At 53.3% G+C, this 20,991-nt stretch overlaps 1 protein-coding gene across 10 annotated transcripts in view; it reads right to left on the reverse strand.

Annotated features, from left to right (window-relative positions):
• LOC125126364 (core histone macro-H2A.1) overlaps positions 1 to 20,991 on the reverse strand; it is an 89,061-nt gene that overhangs the window by 53,885 nt on the left and 14,185 nt on the right. For all 10 annotated transcript variants that reach the window (XR_007134611.1, XR_007134612.1, XM_047778671.1 and 7 more), the window contains 2 exons: positions 3,823 to 3,929; positions 3,191 to 3,388 (listed from right to left, as the gene is read on the reverse strand). Coding sequence is in view for 8 of the 10 variants with exons in the window: in XM_047778671.1 (XP_047634627.1) it covers positions 3,191 to 3,388; positions 3,823 to 3,929 (305 nt within the window). In the remaining 2 variants the exon portion in view is untranslated. The remainder of the gene's footprint in view (positions 1 to 3,190; positions 3,389 to 3,822; positions 3,930 to 20,991) is intronic.

Raw genomic sequence — 20,991 nt, forward strand, 5'->3', positions numbered from 1 at the left:
GGCCGCACTCAGGGCACATGGAGGTTCCTAGGATAGGGGTCAAATCAGAGCTGTGGCTGCCGGCCTATGCCACAGACACTCGGGGATCCAAGCCATGTCTGTGACCTACACAACAGCTCATGGCAATGCCGGATTCTTAACCCACTGAGCAAGGCCAGGGATCAAACCCGAATCCTCATGGGTACTAGTCAGATTTGTCTCTGCTGAGCCACGACAGGAACTACGTACACACACACACACACACACACACACACACACACATACCCACCCACTGAGCAAGGCCAGGGATCAAACCCGAGTCCTCATGGGTACTAGTCAGATTTGTCTCTGCTGAGCCACGACAGGAACTACGTACACACACACACACACACACACACACACATATATATGAATTCCAACCAGATGGGGAAGGAGGCTTTAAGTACCCATGTGCTTTTATGTGCACAGCCTTTCAGAAAGAGTACATGAAAGCTCGCCCAGAGACTGCTCTGGGAAGAAGCCAGAGGGCTGTGGTATCAGCGCCATTTTATTACCACATACTTTTTTCTCCAAACTCTGACATGTATCACCCAAACACATCATGAAGATATTCACTAGAAACACTGAACTGTAAGGCTGGAATGGACCCCATCGTTTCACGGCAGGGGATAAACTGAGGCACAGACCGGCCTGAGGCCACCTAAGTAGGAAGGAGGAAGCCTAAGACACTGCCAGGGCCGGGACTCCCCGCCCCGGGTGGGTTGAGCTGCCTTTTCCAGCAGTTTCCACGCTAGCCAACTCAGCTGTCACAACCGGAGACTTTCAAAACCTTCCAATTACATAGAATTGGGGGAGAAATTATGATTTGGAATTCAAGTGTTGACACTTGAAAAATACCAACTCCCTTTCACTACAAGTACTTTAGCATGTTACTCAGGCTTTTTCTGCATGTCTCTGGAAAGGTTATTTTCAGAACATTCCACTTAAATCTGGAGATGCAGGGTTCTCTGCTGTTTCTGGGAGCTGACACCACAATTTACATTAAACAAATGTTTTGAAAATTAGCTGTTCACGGTTCCAATTTCAGCTTCCCCCAGGGTTTAATGTTAGCCAAATACTGGTACAGTAAGCAGACAATGTGTTTTATTGTGTGGAAGAAAAACAGACCACCATAACAGACTTCCTGCTTTTGTAATCAAGGGAAAAGTTGAGTGTTCGAGTGATTATTGGCATATGGTTATTAGAAACACTGAGTTCCAAATATAGCTACTAGATGCTAAAGACACACACACACACTACATTTCAAGTCCTAAAAGAAAGAAGAGGCATTCCTAGTGTGTGGTAAGCTGGGCAGTTCAGAAAGTCAAGGGGCAAAAACAAATGCGGAAGACGGGGTTGACACAGAGCCAGGTCAACCCAAGGTTGTCGGAGACAATGGAGCTGGAGAGATGCTCACACATCAACAGGCAGCAGCCCACATGAACAAGGCCAGGCTCTAGCCAGCATGCACGAAGGCCACATGGAGGGACGCAGTTCGGCCCTGCTGCCCCCAGCGCCTGCCAAGCACCAATGCCCTGCTCTGCGCAGAGAGCTCCCTGAGGCCCACGATCCAGAGATGATGGATTTGGCATCTTCACCTTCGTTCTGAACACTAAAAGAGGGGTGCACAGGCACACTCCCCCTGCCTTTCCCGTCCTGCTCCTCCCCTCAAATGTAAATGTTATAAAGGAAAAAAGAAACAGGTTGATCTGCCACTTTTATAGTTAGCAGCAATGAGGAGCGGAGCCGTCTGTGAAATCCCCGCCTGCCCCAAGCCTCCTCCAGGACTCGTGAGCCAGGTGGAGCGCTGTGTCTGGAAATAACTTCCGAGACACTCTTCAGTATCAGGGTTCTCTCTCAAAGAGCAGGGAGTGATTCGGGGCCTGGTGGGGTGGGGGCCTGCTGGCAAGAGGAATTTCAATGTTGCAGTTTTCAGGGAACTGCATCCACACCCAGAAGGGTATACAAGAAACACTGCCTCTTCCACCTCAACTAAAGAGAGCCTGCCCACAGTGTGGATGGGAGGGTAGATGTCAGAGAAGGTGCCCCCCTGCAATGCGGTGGAGGCCTGCCTGACCTTGGGGTGGGCACAGAGGGGACATGCCAGGAAGGTGGGCTGGGGAGTGGCTCCGGGTCTGTGCTCCTGGACCTATCCCGGGAAGGAGTCCTCGCCATCTCACTCTGAGAAGGCTTTGGGCTCTGGTAAGAAGGCCCTGACACTGACCCTGCCATTAGACCCCACGCAGCACTTCCAAAGGGTTATTACCAGGGGTCTTACAAACAGGCTGGAGGCCAGGAGGATGACCCCTGAGGGGACACCCCGGGGCAAGGCAGGCTGTGTCCGCCTTAAGATTCCCTGTTATTAAACACAGAGCTTGGACTCTGTTGCCAGTTTGCTGGCCCTGGAGTCTGCAACAGCAGCTGAGGGGCAGGGCCCAGTGAGGAAGGAACAGAGGACTTGCGTCCCTGTCACCCTGGTGTCTCAGGTGAGTGTGACCATTCACAGGCGTGGCCCTCCTGAGCGGGAACTAGGGAGGTCCTGGCTCGGGATTCGCTGGGCTTCCCCCCTCTGAGAAGACACTGGATCACACTTACGAGAGGGTTTCACTGCCCACAAGATTTCAGCTCCTGTGACCCAGCCTCGATCCAAGCAGAGTCTAATGCATCTACTCTCCTCCTTAACAAGGCAGTCGTTTCCAAGGGCAAACGGTCTGAACCATCCCTCCTGGCAGAGGCTCAGAGGAGAACGTGCAGCCATGGCAACACGACAATGGCTCTGAGCTCAGCAAGGGCGAGTGGGCAGCCGACAGCTCCAGACAGGACTCCACTGCTGTCCCTCGAACAAGGAAGCCCCTGCACACACAGGTCCCTCCCCACGCACATGGGCATCCCCTGGAAGTGCGGGCACCGGCTCCCTCTTGCCTGAGGCCACCTGCCCCAGCACCTCCCCACAGCCCCCTTTCCTATAGAAATCGAGTCCCCCGACCTGTATCCAGAGGCTGGCCGTTTGAGCCGGACTCACCCTCTGCCATCAGCTCCACATGTTCCCAAGTCCTCCCCCGATCCCCTGCCAGAGGGATGAGCCCTCAGCAGCAAGCGGAACTCTCGTGACCCTACCTGCCTGCACCTGTCCAGCCCCGCCCCATGCCTCCCTGCCCGATCGCGTACACACCTTGGATTTCCGGGCCCCCTTCTTGCCGCCTGTTTTCTTAGACACGGGCTTCTTCTGGGACGGAGACTTGGCCTTTTTGGCTGGGGGTGGCGTGATGATGGCTTCCAACTTCCCTTTGGATCCTCGTTTCTTCGCTAGCAACTCCGGGTGGATGTTCGGTAACACCCCTCCGCTGGCTATGGTGACTCCTTTTAGCAGCTTGCAGGAAAACCAAAGTAGCAGATGGTGAGCCAGACCACCCCGTCCCTGACCTTCAAGAAGTCAGCCCTGCCCAACCACGTGCTTGCTTCTGGTTGGCAGAGCGCCCTCCGCCCTGGCACCTACAAGGATGCTGACAGGACCCTGGCTCACTACACAGGGAGCAAGTCTTCAGGGTCCCTCGCGCGGGTGGAGTTTCCAAAACATCTTTCTTCCAAGGAGAGCCAAATGCCTTGTGTCTTTTCCCCCCAACCAATAAAGCCTTGGGGGAAAACTGCCGAGAGGGACAGGGAAGCCGCTAAGAGTCCAAGACGCAGTTCACACCCATGACAGCCAGCCTCCCCCCACCCTCCTCTGGACAGACAGTTCACTTCTCGGGCAGCGAGACTCCCTGCTGGAGTGTCGGGGTCAGGAGGCAGAGGACAGCCCCATACCTGATTGAGCTCTTCGTCGTTGGCCACGGCCAGCAGGATGTGTCGGGGGGTGACCCGGCCCTTCTTGTTGTCTCTTGCTGCGTTGCCAGCTAGTTCCAGAATCTCCGCTGTGGAACAGAGGGGAGGGCATGCGATCATGTCAGAGCATCAGAGCCCTGTCTGTATCCTCCCAGACCCCCTGTTCTTGGTGCCAGGATGGTGAGCAGGCAATGGCTTCCTGAAGCAGCTGCCTGCCCTGAGCTAGAGCTGCAGGAGGTCTGCCTGACAACACTTAGTCAAGTCACAGAAGTGTTGCGAGGCAAAGCTGGGCAGAACTAGGAGGCCCCCAGTCCAATCCCTGTGTTGAGGACACGAAGACACTGAGGCTTAGCAAAGAGAAAGGACGCCTGGATGAAGCCATCAGGGAAAAGTGGGAGAGCTGAGATTTGAACCGGTTTCCCAGAACAGGGCAGCCTGCAGTCAGCGCTCCAGATGTCACCAGCACCAACCCCATGGAGCTGGCAGTGTGGCCCCTGGGACTGAACCGGGCATCTGGAGCAACAGGTTTAAGGGGGAGGTGGCATATTACTTAGTACATTTTAGTTGATGGCCTCAATGGGGACCGTCTGCACACTCAGGTTCAAAAGCAGAAGGCTATGAATGGACCCCTTACAAAATCAATGCCACAGAAACACACAAGAGGTGAGGTGTAGCAGATTAAAAGAGGCTAAACAGACCTAACAGTCAGACACAAGGTGTCAATCCTTAATAGGATCGCAATTGCAAGCAACGCTATAAAAGTCGCTCTGGAGACAGAGGAGGAGATCTGAATACAGACTGGCTATTAGACACAAGGGAACTGTTCGTTTTCTTGGCTGTGATAATGGCAGGACCCTGCGAGGGGAACAGCCCATCCTCGGGAGACACGTGCTGAAGTATTTAGGGGTAAAGGGTCTTGATGCCTACAGTTGACTCCCAAATAATTCTGAAAAAAAATCTACAGAGGAAAACAAATGTGGTGAAACACTAACAGTTGTTCAATCCAGGTATGAGGTAAAAGAGTAAGATGTCCGAGAATTCCACTTTGAGCATCCCATATGTTTGACATTTTTCTAAAAAAAAAAAAAACCTGGAATAGGAGCCTGACCTACAGTTGGTGCTAAACCTATAGTTGATGGACCAGTCCTTTGGGGCAGGGTCTTAGCACAGTGCTGAAGATGGGGAAATGAGGACGTGCCCCTAGGCAAGAGAGTTTTTTCTCCTTGGTGGCCAAGTTCTCTTGGCACCTGTGAACCTCATCACTCTCACTCCACTTTCTTGATGAGAGATGCAGGCGATCCCGAGTGTATCTTACACCCCGGCTTCTGCAATTCCATCCAGGCCACAGCCCTTCCTGGGATGGCCACGAGCCTTCTAGGCTCAACTCAAGCCTCATCCCTTCTTGGTACTGAAGGATTTATAACATTCCTAGTTATGTTGTCAACACTAGATGTCTCTGGCAAAGTCAAAACTGAAATTATTATAAAATAACTAGGGAAAAAATTCTAGCTATGTGAAAATCGTGTCTTTAAAATTTATAATAATTACATGCTTTACACTGTTAAGGTACTAACAGCTGAACCCAACGCAAAAGCTGCCCTGTGAGTAAAGCTGGAAAACGGCTTGGCTACTCACACCTGGATCAGGAGGGGCCCCTAAATCCAAGTAAGGAAGAATTAATTCATTTACTCAGTAATCACTACCCTGATGATACAGGACACCTGAGGCGCCCTGAGGCCCTGCCTGCTTGATGCTCCCAGGCCATCGGGGCGCTTCACTTTGAATGTCACATGTGAGTGACTCCTGGGTGAGAGAAGAGAGATTATCCGTACCTTTCCCACGCTCGCCCTGTCGTCCCAACAGAGCTGTCGCCCACAGAGCCTGAGGACAGCCCCATCTGACGATTCCACTGAAGCTTCCCTAGGACTGACGACGGCTGTGTTCCAGGGGAGACGGACCCAATGTGGCCAAGCAAAAAGGGCCTGAACACCCTGTGTCCAAGGGCCATGGATGCAGAAATGGGCCCAGTGCAGCCTCTATTCTCTCCTGTTCACAGTGGACGCAACACATCTGCAACATTACATCCAATGCACCCCCTGAGGGGAAGCAAAACAGGAGCCTGACCCACCAGGAGCCCAGACCCTGGGAGCAAGGGCACAGGAAGGAAAGCCCGCAGCAGCCAGCCCCTGTGGCAGGAAGGCTGCAGAGGGGCCGCTGGCACCACTGAGCCGCAGCCCACTTGGCTGGCTTCCTGGCCTCCACCACCCCGTCACCTCCCCAGTGTTCTTCCCTTTAAGGCTAAGGGAAACAAAGGGCCAGCAGTACCTTCAAACCAGAAGGCACAGGAGGCTGGCGCCTTATAACCTTTGCCCCTGAACATGTGCAGAAAGCTTTACCTGGCCCTCATGAAAAAGGGAGACAGAGAGACGCCCGCAGCGGTGCCGAGCCCACCCCTCTGGCAAAAAGATCGTTTGAAATTACGGTTTCTGGGGAAACTGGAGGTGGCCTGCTTCCTCTTCCTGCCTGGAGCATGGGTGGAGGTTCTCGCCTCAAAAAGGCACAGTGGCCGTTGGCAGGGGGTGGCGGGGAAAGGGATGTGGTCTTTTTATTTTGGGAAACGCTGTGTTGGGTGGGTGGGTGTGTGTGTGTAAAGAAGGTAGTGAGGATGAATGCAGAGACCTGGGTGGGGAGAAGGGTCACCAGAACTCCAAGTGTCTGGGCCTCCGATGGCGCAAGGGACAGGCAGTATGGAACACAAGGAGGTAAAGCAACGCGGTGACCTCTAAGTAGCACCCACGGCTGAGAAATCTGCAGACCGATTCTCCAGGAACTCCCTGAACTTCCACCAGCCCCACCCCAGCCCACTCCTAGGCACACACTCACACTGCGGTTGAAATTTCCAGCAGCCTGAGTTTTTCCATTTGGGAAATTTCAAGTACTGTGCTCACTTACTGCTAATCCAGCCTGCGACACCTGACCGGGCCCCCCTAAGGGTGACCATGAGGTGGACACAGAGGGGCTGGGGAGCTGTGTGGAGTCGGATGAGGAGAGTTCCAGCTCCTTGGAAAGAGCTGGGCTGATTATCATTCCTGGGTCATTCCTCTACTCTCTCCACCAAGGAGCCAGAAAATCCAGGACTCCCTTTTTGCAAAACCTCAGGTCACCTTTGATCTGCTAGGGCCAAGAAGAGTGGCCCTCCCACCCCCACCCTCTGAGAGCGGACCCTCAGCTGCGTGGGGAGGGCGGAAGCTGTGTCTAGTGGGGAAACAAAGCAGGGCAGGGACTCCCACCTTGACTAGCTGGGCAAGAGCTTTATCTTCTGTTTACTCCTGCGTGTTCTGCAGATGGAGAGTTACCATAGCAACTCCTTTGGCAAGGGATACACAAGACAGAGCACCTCAGAGACACACCTTTTATGAGAAGTGTGTTCCACGCTCCGCCCCTCCCCTGCACTGCGGCAGGCACAGGGCTGGAGCAGTTGACAAGAGCCCAGAAAGATGGAGCACGTACTCCAGCTGAGAATAAAAGCAGGAACGCAGAGCGCCAGCACGCCTCTTGCCAAGGGTTCGGTCATACCCCACACGCCCCCTCCCATCCTCAGTCCAGTTTTAGAAATGGGAATTGGAAAGGCTTTCCTGGCAAAGGAGGGCTGCCTGCTGCAGGGGGAAAGGAGAGGTGCAAAATGCCAGCCACTCAGCAAGACGGCTCCGTTCCCATCCCGCGCTCCGGGGCAGGTCTGCCCTCAGGCGGGAGAGAGGTGCTGAGCGCTGAGGAACTGGAGCAGGGCACACGCCACCACCACCGAAGGAGATTTCCTGCTGAAGTTTCCTTCCTAGTAACAGATCCTCGGCTCTGCAAATGATGGCAAGACTCGCCGAAGCCCTAGGCTCAGCTGGGCCTGGGCTCCTGCCGCTGCACCCCCCTGTCCATGGGGACTGGCCCCTCAGCACACCGGCCAGGGGAGCCGCCTCCTGGGCTAGGTCGGAGACAGCTTCAGCTGTGCCTCAACATGAACGGAACCCAAGCCTTCCCATCGGGAGGGGCTCCTGCACTTGATGCATCCCGTATTTTAGAAGGCTTTCTGCATCTCTCAATTTTTTTTTTCTTTTTTTTTGCCTCTGGCTGTTTTAAGAGAAAAGGGATTCTGATTAAGAGAACCAGGAAAGCACCACACCTACAGACACAAATTCTTTCCTCCTCGGTTTTCAGCGCTCCCCGCTTGGATCCCCCCTCAGAGGGAGTCCGCAGGAACCACAGCCCCGGAGCTTCTAGCCAGAACAAACGGAATCCATAAGAAACCACAGGAGCGAACTGGGCAAGAGCAGTCAGGGGGAGAAGAAACAGACCCCTCGCCGGGTTCTCCACCCCCACAAACCAAGTCCTCCCGGCCAGCGACATTCTGATTTTGTTACCAGCCACCACCAAGGGGACTGTGGTTTGGGGCTCGAAGCATGTGGGGTCAGCTCTGAGGAGGCCGCTCAGCGGGGCGAGGCTCCCCCGTTGCACGCACTGCAAAGCGCACAGGTGGACCCATGAGCTACGCCGGCCGGCCGCTGAGCTCGCCAGCTTTTTTAAGATCTTTTTGCTTGTGTTAAGATCTAATTGGCAAAACACCCGAGCGTCTCCGGCTCCCGCCCGGCCAGGGCCAGTCTCTGGCAAATGCTGAGCCGCTGGGGCCATCGCCCGCGGGGGCCCGGCCCCAGCGACACGACCTGATTCTCTCGGGGCAGCAATCGCGGCAGAGGCAGCCCTGGGCCCCAGGTTCCCCCGCCTCACGAACACGGTCGTCTGAAGGCCGCTCGACGCAATTCCCACAGCCTTGAACACCGGCGTTACTTGGCAGCCTTCTCAGCGTCGGCCCAGCTGTCGGAACGGGAAGACCTCGGCCAGGCCTGCTTTCCAAGTTCACCCAGAGACCAAAGGCTTAGAGGCTTTTTTTTTTCCCCCCCCCCAAACGTCTGGGACCGAACCCTATCTGGTGTGCTGAAGCATTCCGCCTCTCTTCCTTTAGGGAGATGAAGTCACGGTTTGTAGAATGAGCCTCCTAACAGCTTACAGGTGACGTGTGGAGACCGCGCCAAACGCTCAACACGAGCCTCGCGGAGGAAAAGAGTCGAGGCTTCAACGGAATCGTTTGAAGCGTCTCTTCTCACAAAACAAATACTGAAAACAACACGCAGAAATCAAAGAAGAGCAAATGTTCACGTCAGCCCAAGGAGAAAACAGATGATTTGCTACAAAGCCGGCACCATGACAGGGAGTCTGTTTACTGTACTTCTTCCCATTCATCGGGCTGCCACGGGCAGTGCCTTGAGTTCAGCAGGTTTCACACCGCCCTGGACGGCCCGACCCCCGTCGACCCCAATCGGAGTGGCTGCTAAGCGTTTCCGCGTCCTCACGGCACCACGGTTGCCTGCAACTCCCCCGGGAGCCCCGAACCCGCCAGCCCGCAGCCCACCTTTAGGGACGATGGGAGATGAGGGACAGACAGGGTCTGAAGCCCACGGGGCCTTCTGCCCGGAGCCCCGGGGGCCTCGCCTGCGGGCCACAGCAAAGCCCTCCAGGCTGCCTGTCCCCAGGGCCCCAGGGTACCAGGGCTTTCACAGAGAAAATAAAACCTCCAGCAGCAAGTGAAGCTGATACTTTCGCTGCAGAAGGCAAGGTATTTTTTAAGAATGAGACCTGCTGCTGCTTTGCTGCACATGTTCCAAGTCCAACACAAACTCATCCATCGCTGTTGAGCCCAGATGACAGACCCCTCCTCAGGGCCCATGAGTTAGGGGTCCAGGAGGCAGCCTCCCATTTCTCGTCTGCTCCCAGAGTCTCTCAGGAAGACAGAAATGCAGCTTAATATGAGCTGCCCAAGTCCGCTAATTGTTTTTCATATTTCAAAATAAAAAACCAGTAATTTTGCCTCATACACATTAACAAAAAAGAGCTTATGATTCCTGGCAAACCTCACCTTCATCGAACCTGCCCACCCAGCCCGCTGCGCGACTACCCTGCCCTTCGGGAAAGCTCTCCACTTCCTTCCCCGAATCTCTAGCGGTTCCAGGTAAGCTCACCTGCTGGGTCCTTTTCCCGCAGAGGGCACAGCCCCGGACGGCGGCGGGGTTAGGCCGGGGGCGCATCCCGGCTCGCCTGCACTTGGCTGTGAGGCCCCGCCAGCCCAGGTGAGCCTCCCCTTCCCTTCCCGCTCTGTAACGGGGATGGTAACTGAGGCCACCTGTCCTCTGGCGCGTGAGGATGAACGAGTTACCAAGTGACGTGCTTAGAACGCTCGGTAAAGGTAAGCTGCGGTTACAGAGGCTGCAACCATATACTTTATCTCTCAAGAGTCTAGCAGGCTGATGCCAGGGGGAGAAAACTTACACTTTCCTCCCCTCCGCTTCCTCCATCTATAGTGGCTACACAGATGGATGTGCGTGAGAGCCAAGAGGGGAAGCAATACAGAAAACCTGGTCTTTTCTCCCCTGGTCGGTTCCCCTTTGCTGTTACGCTTAACAGTTTACATGTGTTTGAAAAATGCACTTGAACCTGCTTAACCTCGGAGCTGCCAGACCTGTCTTGATATTATCCAGCACCCAGGGCGGCCCCACAGGCAGCCTCTGCCTTGGGGTGGGGTCTGGGGCTTTTGTCCGACTCGGCAGGGTGCAGAGAGGCAGGGGCAGGACCAGAGCCAGCCGCAGGGGCGGCCCAAGGCAGGGCCCCAGGAGGCCGGCGGAAGGACTGGTGCCTGGGGAAGGCCAGAGAGACCTGCTCTAACCCCCCCACACACACACCCCAACCCCGCCGCCATTCACGGGCTTTCAAGGACTTTAATTTACAAGGAAATGGTAAATATGTAAGTTTGCTCTGATATGGAAAATCACAGCCATTTGTTCTTAATTCATCTCAGGAAGGGGTGAACAATCCGAGAGGTCTGCTGAAACGCGATGATCTGAAGAGTGTAAAGAGGAAACCTGTTTAAAGAGCCCTGACGGGGTGCCAGGTCCCAGACGGCCTTTTCGGGGGTGGGGGGGAGCCCGGAGCGGAGCAGTGCTTTGGTGGGCGGCCCTCCGTGGGGACAGAGGCAGCGCCTGGTGTCTTGCTATCCTGCTGTCACATATATTCTTGGAGATGTGGCACAGCTTTGCCTCCTGGGAGTGGCATCGGCAGCCAGATCCTGGGGAGACATTTCGCTCTACCCAAGGACGCTGTTGGAGTGTATCCTGTGCACAATTTCTCGAAACGCAGCATAAATGAGAAGAGGCAACTACGCTATAAGCCATCCCACTGGCCTTGGCAATTGGGTAGCCTAAGCACCTTCCTGCCTTGACATCTGTCCCAGCCTGCTTCAACCTGCCTCCGGAGACAAAGATCTGAGCACATGAAGCCTTTCTAGGTTCCTTCAGGACTGGCTGTCTCTAGAGCAGTATGAGTGCATCACAACACGGAAGCTCCCCAGAGGTGCTGTCACTCCAGGGGTCACCTTTAATAGCCCGGCCCCACCCTGTGAGCCCAAGTAGATTCCCACGCTGAGGGCACTTGTCTGAGGATTTGCCTAAGCTCTGTCACCCAGGATTCCACCTCCCCTCACGAAAAGGGTCACGAAGGGGCATCGGGCCCTGCCTCAGTGCCACTGACTGCTTGCTCCCTCTCCACGCCTGACTGGGCACCACCCTCCCCTCTCCTCCTGGCAGTCCTCAGGCCTCCTCTGGCCACCTGCACGCTTCTCCCCCAGGACCTCAGGGTCCTGTGGCTGCTACAGCTAACATCTCCCCCACTGACCGGACAACCCCTTCCCTACAGGCCAGCACATGTCACTCTAATGACCGTCACCCCTCTCTGCCCATTCAGCTCCTTCCTACAGCCCTCGATTCCCCTCCTCCCTGTCAGAGGCTGTGCAGGAGCCCGTCCTCCTCACGTGTGCCAGGCCGCGGGGCTGTCTCTTGCCGCAGCACGCCCGGGCCATGCGCCCTATACGGGACGGCCCACCCCTCTCCGGAGTCACATCTGCCTCCTGAGCCAGTCTGCGGCTCCGTGGAGCAGAGATGCCAGCCTTGGACCGGGTATACGCCCCCCATGAGATGTCCACAGGAGGCAGAGGAGATGCCAAGTGGACGGCTCTCCTTTTAACCGCTAAGGTTCAGCTCCGGTGAGAGCCTCCAGGAAATGCTCCGCTAGAGGTGAAGAGCTGCACTGAGTGACCTTGGAGAAGTCATTTAAACACACCGAGCCCCTGGTTCCTCCTAAGCAAAGTAGCTGGTTTGAGGAGTCAGTGGCTTGCAGGCTGTCAAGCGCTCGGCCAGTGCCTGACACACAGCAAACGCGCCAGGATGGCAGGTGCTCCACTGCTTCAACGGCCCTGCCTCCGCCCGCATTCAAAGCACTGCCCTCCTTGCCCCCAAATTCAGACTCTGAAACACCACAACTGTAATCTGGAAGAGTGCCAGGGCCTGCCTGGGGCAGAAAGGGGAGGGCAAAGAAAACGCTACTCAAGGTAAGGACCTTCACTTTCAGAATGAACAGCAGATACTGACTTTCAGAAGTCAATATCCAGATGAACGGAGACCACAGAGAAACGTTACCCAAAGCCTAGACCTCAGTTACCAGTTACTACAGGGATCATCCATCAGGGCATTGACAGCAAGGGAAGCCAATAGGTTAGTCTTTTCCAGAGGCCCTGGGTTTCCACAGGGTTCTCGAAGTTCTGCGGGCAAGAAATGCGAGCTCTGGCAGAGAAGGAGCCTCCCTCTGTAAGGAGGGTGTTAAAAAGTGTCTTCTATCAAGCCCGTTCGACACACGTCCCCTGGAGACCTTCCAGGCCTCCTGAAGTACCAGGGAACACATGCTTTCTAGCCACTAGATGGAGGGCACCTGTCTAAAAAGGAAGGGGGTTGGTGGAAGCTGAGGGAAGCAAGATCGGGCGGGGGTCGGGGGGAGCCAGGGTCGGAGCTGAAGGCCGGGCAGCCTGGCCGAAGCAGCAGCGTTTGTGTCATCTTCCCAGCAAGCAGACCTGGAGGGGGCGGTGGGAGGAGACAGGCAGGGAGATGGAGGGAGCCTGACTGTGGCTAGGACCCTTTGCGTTTGTCTTCTTGCTAGAACGTATTTACAGTTCTGAGGAGTGGCTTTTTGCTTTCAGGGTATTTTATTCTGGGTTGACTAGACACAGAAGCCCTCCGGCAGGGAAAGAAAGTAAGGGGGCTATAAATATGTTTTAGTAGTTGCTGATATTTTAACGGGAAGATACTGGGAGAAGAGATGCTTGTGGCATTCTTACTTCCTCTTCCTTGCCGTGAGCAGCTCTTTTAAAGCCACTCCTGGTGGTCATCCTCAGAGGGGCCGGGAGCCCCCACACCCCTCCTGGGCTGCTGCTCCTTTAATCAGGTGGGCAGCTCCTGACTTGTTCTGCTTTTCACAGTATAGCTGAGACACCCTTTTGGGGCAGGAGCGAGAGATCAGCTCTTGAAACACTCCCAATGCCTTCCTGTTAGCCGCCAGCAACTGTCCTGCCACTGCCTCTCCTCAGGCAGGTCGGATCCACGATGCCCTTCGTGCATCACTAAAAATCCAGCTCTCATCCTCACCGGTTTCCTAGCGGCATCTGCCATTCCCAACACTGCCTCCTCCAGAAATTCCTCCTTCCTCTAACTGGTCTTCTTACCCTTCAACACAGCGATGAAGCAGGGGTGGGGAAGGCACAGTCCCAGCCCCGGAGTCACTGATCTGTCCCCTGGGATGTCTGGCCCATCAGAGGCACTCAATACAAGTCTGCTGAAATCAACCATGATGCTTTAGACTTCCGACACCCAGCTCGGCACCTCGCGCCCGATGAGAGCTTGGTAACTCTTTTGCAAAGAGGTCATTGCAGATGAATCACTAAACAAGAGAACAAGCACTGCAGCATTCAGGTGGTGATGCAGGATCCAAGTGCGGGGACGTTCTCCAAGGCACTGGCCTGGTTTCGAGAATTAGACAAACACCCAGGGGCCGTGGCGGGCAGTGCGAACTACAAAGCAGTCATCCCAGGGGACAGCAGCCCCACGATGGCCCGGGATCCAGACAGGCCAACCTTCAGTCTCAAGTCAGGACTCAAGGTTGGCTGAGAGCACCAGGGGCGCCGGGGCACGTGAGAGGTAAATGTTGGTCTTTCCATATCATAAGCACCCACTATTGTGAGCCAGTCTTTTTTGGCATGATACTTTCTAGACCCCTTATTTTGAAATGAAAAGGGAGAAGATTTAGAAGAACAGAAAAGAAACCATAACACTGCTTATCTCCTGGGGGGAGAACTGGGTGTGCAGAAGAGCCGGGAGAGAAATGCACGTCTCACTGTATGTCCTTTGGGAACGTGTGAATTTTATCATCAGTACAAATGACTTATTTGTAAAATAATTACTTTCTGCAAAAATAAAGATAATGAAAGATCTGCCAGATATGAGAAATATATTACAAAGCATATAACTAGACAGACCAGTGAAACAGAAAAGAAAGTCCAGAAGTAGCCCCAATTATATCTAGAAATGTCCTGTATGGTAAACGTAGCATCTCAGATCACCAGGGAAAAGACGGAATTTCAATTAATTGTGTTGAGATAAATGGGTACCATCTGGAACAAAATTAAGCTGATCCCTCTCCCACACTATACATCAGAAAAAATTCCAAATGGGTCAGAGTAAAAATGTAAAAAATTAAACCATAAAACTACTAAGCAAGAGCAAGAGGGAATTTCTTTGCAGCCTTGGAGAGAAGAAGGCTTTTGAAACAACAGCTCAAAATCCAAGAAAATCAGATATTAGAATCATTCAGATAAACTGGGTCATCACGTCATATATATTGTCATCACATTGTACACTTTAAATATAGATAATTTTACTTGTCAATTATTCCTTATACAGTTGGAGGGAAAGAAGTTATTCAGGTAAATATACAAGAACTAAGTACAACATATATTTAAAGAAAATTTTGAATAGGAAGAGAAAACAAGAGACTATAAAGAATGACCAGATTCACCAAAAAAGAAACACACAGAACTTCTAGAAATAAAAAACATCAACACTGAAATTAACAATTCAGTGCCAGGAGATCCCACTGTGGCCAACAGAAATGAATCCGACTAGTATCCATGAGGATGCGGTTTCCATCCCTGACCTCCTCACTCAGTGGGTCAGGGATCTGGCATTGCCGTGAGCTGTGGTGTAGGTTGCTCGAACCCCGAGTTGCTCTGGCTGTGGTGTAAACAGCAGCTGTAGCTCTGATTCCACCCCTAGCCTGGGAACCTCCATATGCCACGAGTGTAGCCCTTAAAAAAAAAAGGCAAAAAAAATTCAGTGACTGAATTGAGTAGCAGATGAGATACAGCTGAAGAGAAAATTAGCTAACTTGGAGATAGTTCCCTAAGACAGATCAGAAGTAATTATCCAGAAAGTAATCCAGAAAGACAGATATGAAAAATATAAGTGAGATGAATAAACATCAAACATAGAGTAAAACACTAACATATGTTTAATTTGTGTTCCCTAAGGAGAAAGAAACTAGAAAAGAGACACTGAAGAAATAACATCTAAAAACTCTGAGTTAAAGACATGTTAACAATCAGAGCCTCAGAAAGCTTATCACCAAAAGACCTCAACTAAATGAAATTCTAAAGGATATACTTCAATCGAAAGTAAAATAAGGAGTTCCCATTGTGGCACAGTAGAAAGGAGTCCGACTAGGAACCATGAGTTTGTGGGCTCGATCCCTGGCCTCACTCAGTGGGTTAAGGATCTGGCGTCGCCGTGAGCTGTGGCGTAGGTCGCAGACGCAGCTCAGATCTGGCATTGCTGCGGCTCTGGTGTAGGTCAGCAGCTATAGCTCCAATTCAACCCCTAGCCTGGGAACCTCCATAATGCCAAGGGTGTGGCCCTAAAAAGACCAAAAAAAAAAAGAAGTAAAATGAGCCCAGATGGAAGGTCTGAGATAACAGACACACACACACAATTTTGGACACACATTTTTCCTTGCCTGAATTCAGAATCAGGTTTTGTAGTGCTTTGTGCTCTTCCACTGGCCCACGCAAAAACAGAACCCCTGACAGGGAACTTGCCTATGCATGTGCAGACACCAGAAGCGGAAATGAAAGTTGCATATCATCCTTCAAAGAGAAATCTTGAAACAACAGTGAGACTCCCTGACCACTGAGGTTTCCTAGGCAATGCAGCAGAGAAGGTTTCAGCGAAAGGTGCTGGAACAACTGAAATTCACATGCAAAAAAAGTGAATCTAAACACAGACCTAACACCCTTCACAAAAATTAACACAAAATGGATCAAAGACCTAAATGTAAAACTCCAAACTATAAAATTCCTAGAAATAACAAAGAAAACCTAGATGATGTTGAATTTGGTGATGACTTTTTTTTTTTAATTTTTTGGCTATACCCGTGGTGTATGAAGTTCCTGGGCTAGAGAGAGAATCCAAGCCACAGCTGCAACCAATGCCGTAGCTATGGCAATGCCAGATCCTTAACCCACTGCTCCAGGTTGGGGACTGAGCCCACTCCACCACAGAGACAATGTCAGATCCTTAACCTGCTGCCCCCACAATGGGTTCCCCTAAAGATGACTTTTTAGACACGACACCAAAGGCACAACACCAAATTCTTCATGAGAGAAAGAACTGAACGTTGGACTTCGTTAAAATTGTAAAGCTTCTGCTCTGTGAAAGATATTAAGAGAGTAAGAAGGTAAGTCACAGAGCAGGCGAAACTATTTGCAAAAGCAAGCAATGAGGAGGTTCCTTTTTCTGATCCAAGTGATGTGGTCTGACCCCTGGGGCAAAGCAGGGGACATGGGGCCATCGTTTTGAGAAGCAGGACCAGGGCCTATTTACACTCTCCTGGACAACCTCATGGCCTCTTTAGAAAGACTGGATGAAGATGCAGGAAAAAAATCCGTTTTCGAGCTCTGTAGCAGGTTTATGGGGCTCTGGGAGAAGCAGACCCTTAAGCCGTGCTGCCATCTCCACATCTTGGTGGGGAAGTGAAGCACGGGGGGAAACGCCAGCCCATGGTGGCTTCCGGGTCTGGCCTCGGCCCCGACTGAGGGAAAGGCCTCTGGCCTAGTGTGCTAAACTGCTGCTTATTCCAGGTCCCCCTGAATGTGCATCCACCACGGAGTCCTCCCCGCCTCCTGGGAGGCTGAGGGGGCCTGACAAGTGTCGCACCCCCTTCATCATGTCATGATTTGCTCGGATCAGGCACAGTGAGGTTTTCTGCAACTGGCCATCAATGAAGATGACCAACAGCAGATCTTAATAAAAACAAACAATTAGACTAAAATCTAACTCTCATACATGTACACGCACACACAAGAGGCATTTAGGCCTCAGAACTAGAAGAGGGAACATGTTTAAATACACTCTGCGCGCGCATGCACACACACACACACACACACAAATACGTCTGCACACAATGGATACCCAGTACACTGCAGTTTCAACTTGAGTGCTTCCAACTTCCCTCAGGTTCATTAACATCGTGTCCTCCCTTTCAGCTGGTGAAGGGCTTTGCAGAACTGTGAGCACTGAGTGGTCCTGAGAGCCCAAGGGAAGCATGAAGTCCCTGGCAGGAGTTAGCTGGGTCTCCGCCGGTCACACCAGTCCACAAATGGGTGGTCGCACAAATGAGCAAGAGACGTAGGCACTCAGAGGGCCTCGGAGCACCACAGAGCCGGTCTGTCCTCCGCTTCCTGCCCTATTTTGAGCTGCATGAGCCCAGGACACACTTGGGTGTCCCAGACAGGAAAGCAGTAAAGACGCCAGGGAAGTGACACAGCCAAAGGCAGGCTCTGTCCACCCTAATCTTCCCAGCTCATCGGGGCCTTTCTTTCCCAGGCCAGAAATGCCCAGCGTGATGGCTGTTTGTTGGAACAAGTATCCACGTAAGAGGACCTAGTGCTGACAGAGGCGGCCTCCACATACAACACTTGCAAGACACGGGGTGGGAGTGGAGGGCAGCCAGTAACTCACCCCAAGGGGATATGCAACATCCGACCTGAGCTACAGAGCAGAACCCAAACAAGACGATCCTCTTAGCAGCGAAAATCAGGTGGCAGGGCATGTTTCACAACCATCCCTTTCCCTGGGGTTCTACGACAGGCTGCGTCGGACGCAAGGGTGGGACCTCATCCATCTGCACAGTGTGAGCCCGTAATGGTCCCCTAGGTGGTCCCTGTTTGTTCCCCAGGCCAGGAGCTGGCCCTGTAAACTTCACCGTGGTTAGTGAAATACCCGCAGGCAGCTTCGGGTAGAGCTCCTGCTGCGAGGGGATGCCAGGGGCCTTTAGAGGACTGCGGAGGGAGGTCCTGGTCACTGAGAAGAGGCAGGAGAGGGAAGGCCTAGGTGTGAAACACGGATGGGGATGAGGAGGGAGAGGGCTTGAGCATCCGGAAAAGAAGTGGGGGTTAAGGATACGAAAACCGGGATAAACATCTTCATTATTTCATATATTAGATCCAGAGAAGACAGAAAAAAATAATTCGAGCCACGGCCTTATCCTGGAAGCGGTGGAAACCTAATACTGCAGCCAGACCAGAGCTTGCGTGTGCACTTCAGACCGCTCACGGCGGCCACCTCGGGAGGGTCTACACTGGTTCCAAAGCATCAACACTCAGCCTGGAGAGCTGGCAGCCAGGGCTTCCCACACCCCTCACCGCGGAGGAATCCTCTGAGAACGAGGTTAGATTTCTGCAAACAGGCTTCTATCCTAGGAGGCCAGCTGGAAGGATGAGGCGTGTGATCAAGCTATGAAACAGGGTTTCTGGACCAAAAAAAGAAAAAGGTGTCAGAGCCCTTTTTGGAGGCGATGGCCAGGAACCAGGCCTGTTCTCTCCGGGGTTGGGTGAGTGGCTCCAAAGGCTTTTCCCTCCTGGGTGAGCCCCGTGGGCAGGAAGCTCTGTCCAGCGTTCCAGGGAGGAGCATGGACCTGGAGAGCGGTGCGCGCTTCCTGAGGCAGTGCGTGAGTGGCTTGGCTCCGGAGAAGCCCGCGCCTTTCCCGAGCCACAGCCTCACTGCTCGAGTGCTGGAGCACCTTCTAATGTGTTGGCCCTGTACGCAGAGAGCAGAGCCAGGCCTCCATCGTTACCAGCCAAGCCCCCACCTCCACGCCCTGCGCCAGACCGGAGAGCGCCCTTCGTGGCGGCCTCTGCTTTGCTGCTTCACTTGGCACTGCCCCAGTGCCGCTTCTAGCAGCCTAAACCACACGTATCCCCACCCTATCTTGTGCAGGGTGTTGACAGGTGCTCCTTGAAAGGCTTACTGATAAAAGGTGGGCAACCACTACCCATCACAGTTCCTTTCCTGGGGGACTCAGGAGGACACGAGTATGTTAAAGGCTCTGAAAAGTCCTGCAGGAAAAAGCTGTGGCTCGGTGGTTCCCAAACTAAAGCAAGTAGCTTTACTGAGGCACTCAACAAAGTTATTCCTCTGTCCACCTCAGAAGCGGGAAGGGACTCTAGCCGTAATCCAGCCTCAGCCCCTGAGCCCTGTTTTGGTGGCCTGCCTCTTAAACTTCACCAGACACTGCAGTTCTGCTGAGCACAAGGTGCGCAAGGCTGACCCCAACACTCTGCACCCATCGGATCACAGCGCACTTGCTCTCTGCTCTTCCACATGCCTCTCATTTGGGGACACCAGACGGACTGAGTGCTTGGAACCTGTCCCTTAGACCTGCCCTGCCACCTTACTGGGCTGAGGGCTTGTGTGTCCCCAACATCAATGGATATTCCACTGGGGCAAAAGCCGTAACACATTTTCCTTATTTCACGTCTCTTACATCTTCTAGCACCAAGCAGTGCTGGGCTGGGCACAGGGCAGAGACTCCCAAGAGGCTTTCGGAGCTGAACTTAAGTTTCCATTAAATACCATTTAAGGAAAAAGTACCAGAGTAATATGGGGGCAAAGATGATGCCTCAAAGAAACTACCTGGGTTTCCTCCACAATAATATCTATTTTTATCCATCACTGATTGCGTGCTTACTAGGAGTGCTGGCTAAAGTCACCAGGTACAGTATCACACTTCACAGCAATCCCAAGAGGCCGTGCTGCTGTCACTGCCTAGGCTGGAAGGTCAAGGGCCAAGGGGTGGAGCACAGAGTCAGGCCAGAGTCCTGGGGCTCTGAGAAGACCAGAGGACAGCACCACATTCCTCAGGAGGAATTCCGTAAAGAGGCAGCAGGTGCACGGAGATGTGGGGAAGGAGCTGCCTGCTCGCCAGACTCAAGCCTACTCCAGATGTTGCCTTTTCCTTTCAAGTTCAGCAGCGATTGGGCTCTGCACCCAAGAGGAGAAACAGATGCCAGCTTCAAGCTTCAGATCAGCATGCGAGGCCACCATGCCCTCCCCCGTCCTCCCCAGCCTCGAACAGCCCCTGGGGAGGGGTACGTGCGTGGTCCCTCCCCGCCAAAGGCATGTTCTTCACAGGGGATCGTCTATCTGGGCTCTGACGGCCCCTGGTCTGCAGGGCAGCTGCCTGTCCAGATGTTCTCGTGCTGGACGGACCTCAGCCCTGGCCCAACACAGGCCCGGGCCTCGGCATGCTCAGCTCCTAGCCAACCAAAAATACCTTCAAGGTTTTCACGCATGTGCCAGGAGCTCAGGACCGAAGCTGCCTGTGACACCAGACAGAAGCATCTGGTAACATGGCGTCTTGGTGTTGAGGGTGATACAAGCTTTAGGGGGAGTCAAACGGCAGTCTGACATAAACCAGAGGGAGTGGGCCTGAAAGACCCATTTCTGTAGGTGCCTAGTGAGGCCCAGGGGGTTGTGACCAACTGAAAGGACAAGAGGCATGTGACAGCTCCCATCCCCACAGCCAAGCAGGATTCCTGGGAACTCCTTCCGCTCTGCTTTCACCCAAGGTTAACAGCTAGCATTGGGCACCTACACTGCTGCAGGCATGGAAAAGCCCTCACACGCAGCCTCTCGTGTCAACCTCATCATAACCCTAGCACACAGTTACTAGCACCCCATCTCACAGATAATAACACTGCAGCCTGGAGATGTGACTTGTCTAAGGCCACGAGGAAGAAACAGCAGCTGTGACACCAGGTCCACACTCTTAACTACCCAGTTCTGCTGCCTCCACCTGACTTCCACTGAGCATCCTGGGCCCCAAGTGGTCCCCAGGACT

The sequence above is a fragment of the Phacochoerus africanus genome, chromosome 4, assembly GCF_016906955.1.
Source record: "Phacochoerus africanus isolate WHEZ1 chromosome 4, ROS_Pafr_v1, whole genome shotgun sequence".
NCBI lineage: Eukaryota > Metazoa > Chordata > Mammalia > Artiodactyla > Suidae > Phacochoerus > Phacochoerus africanus.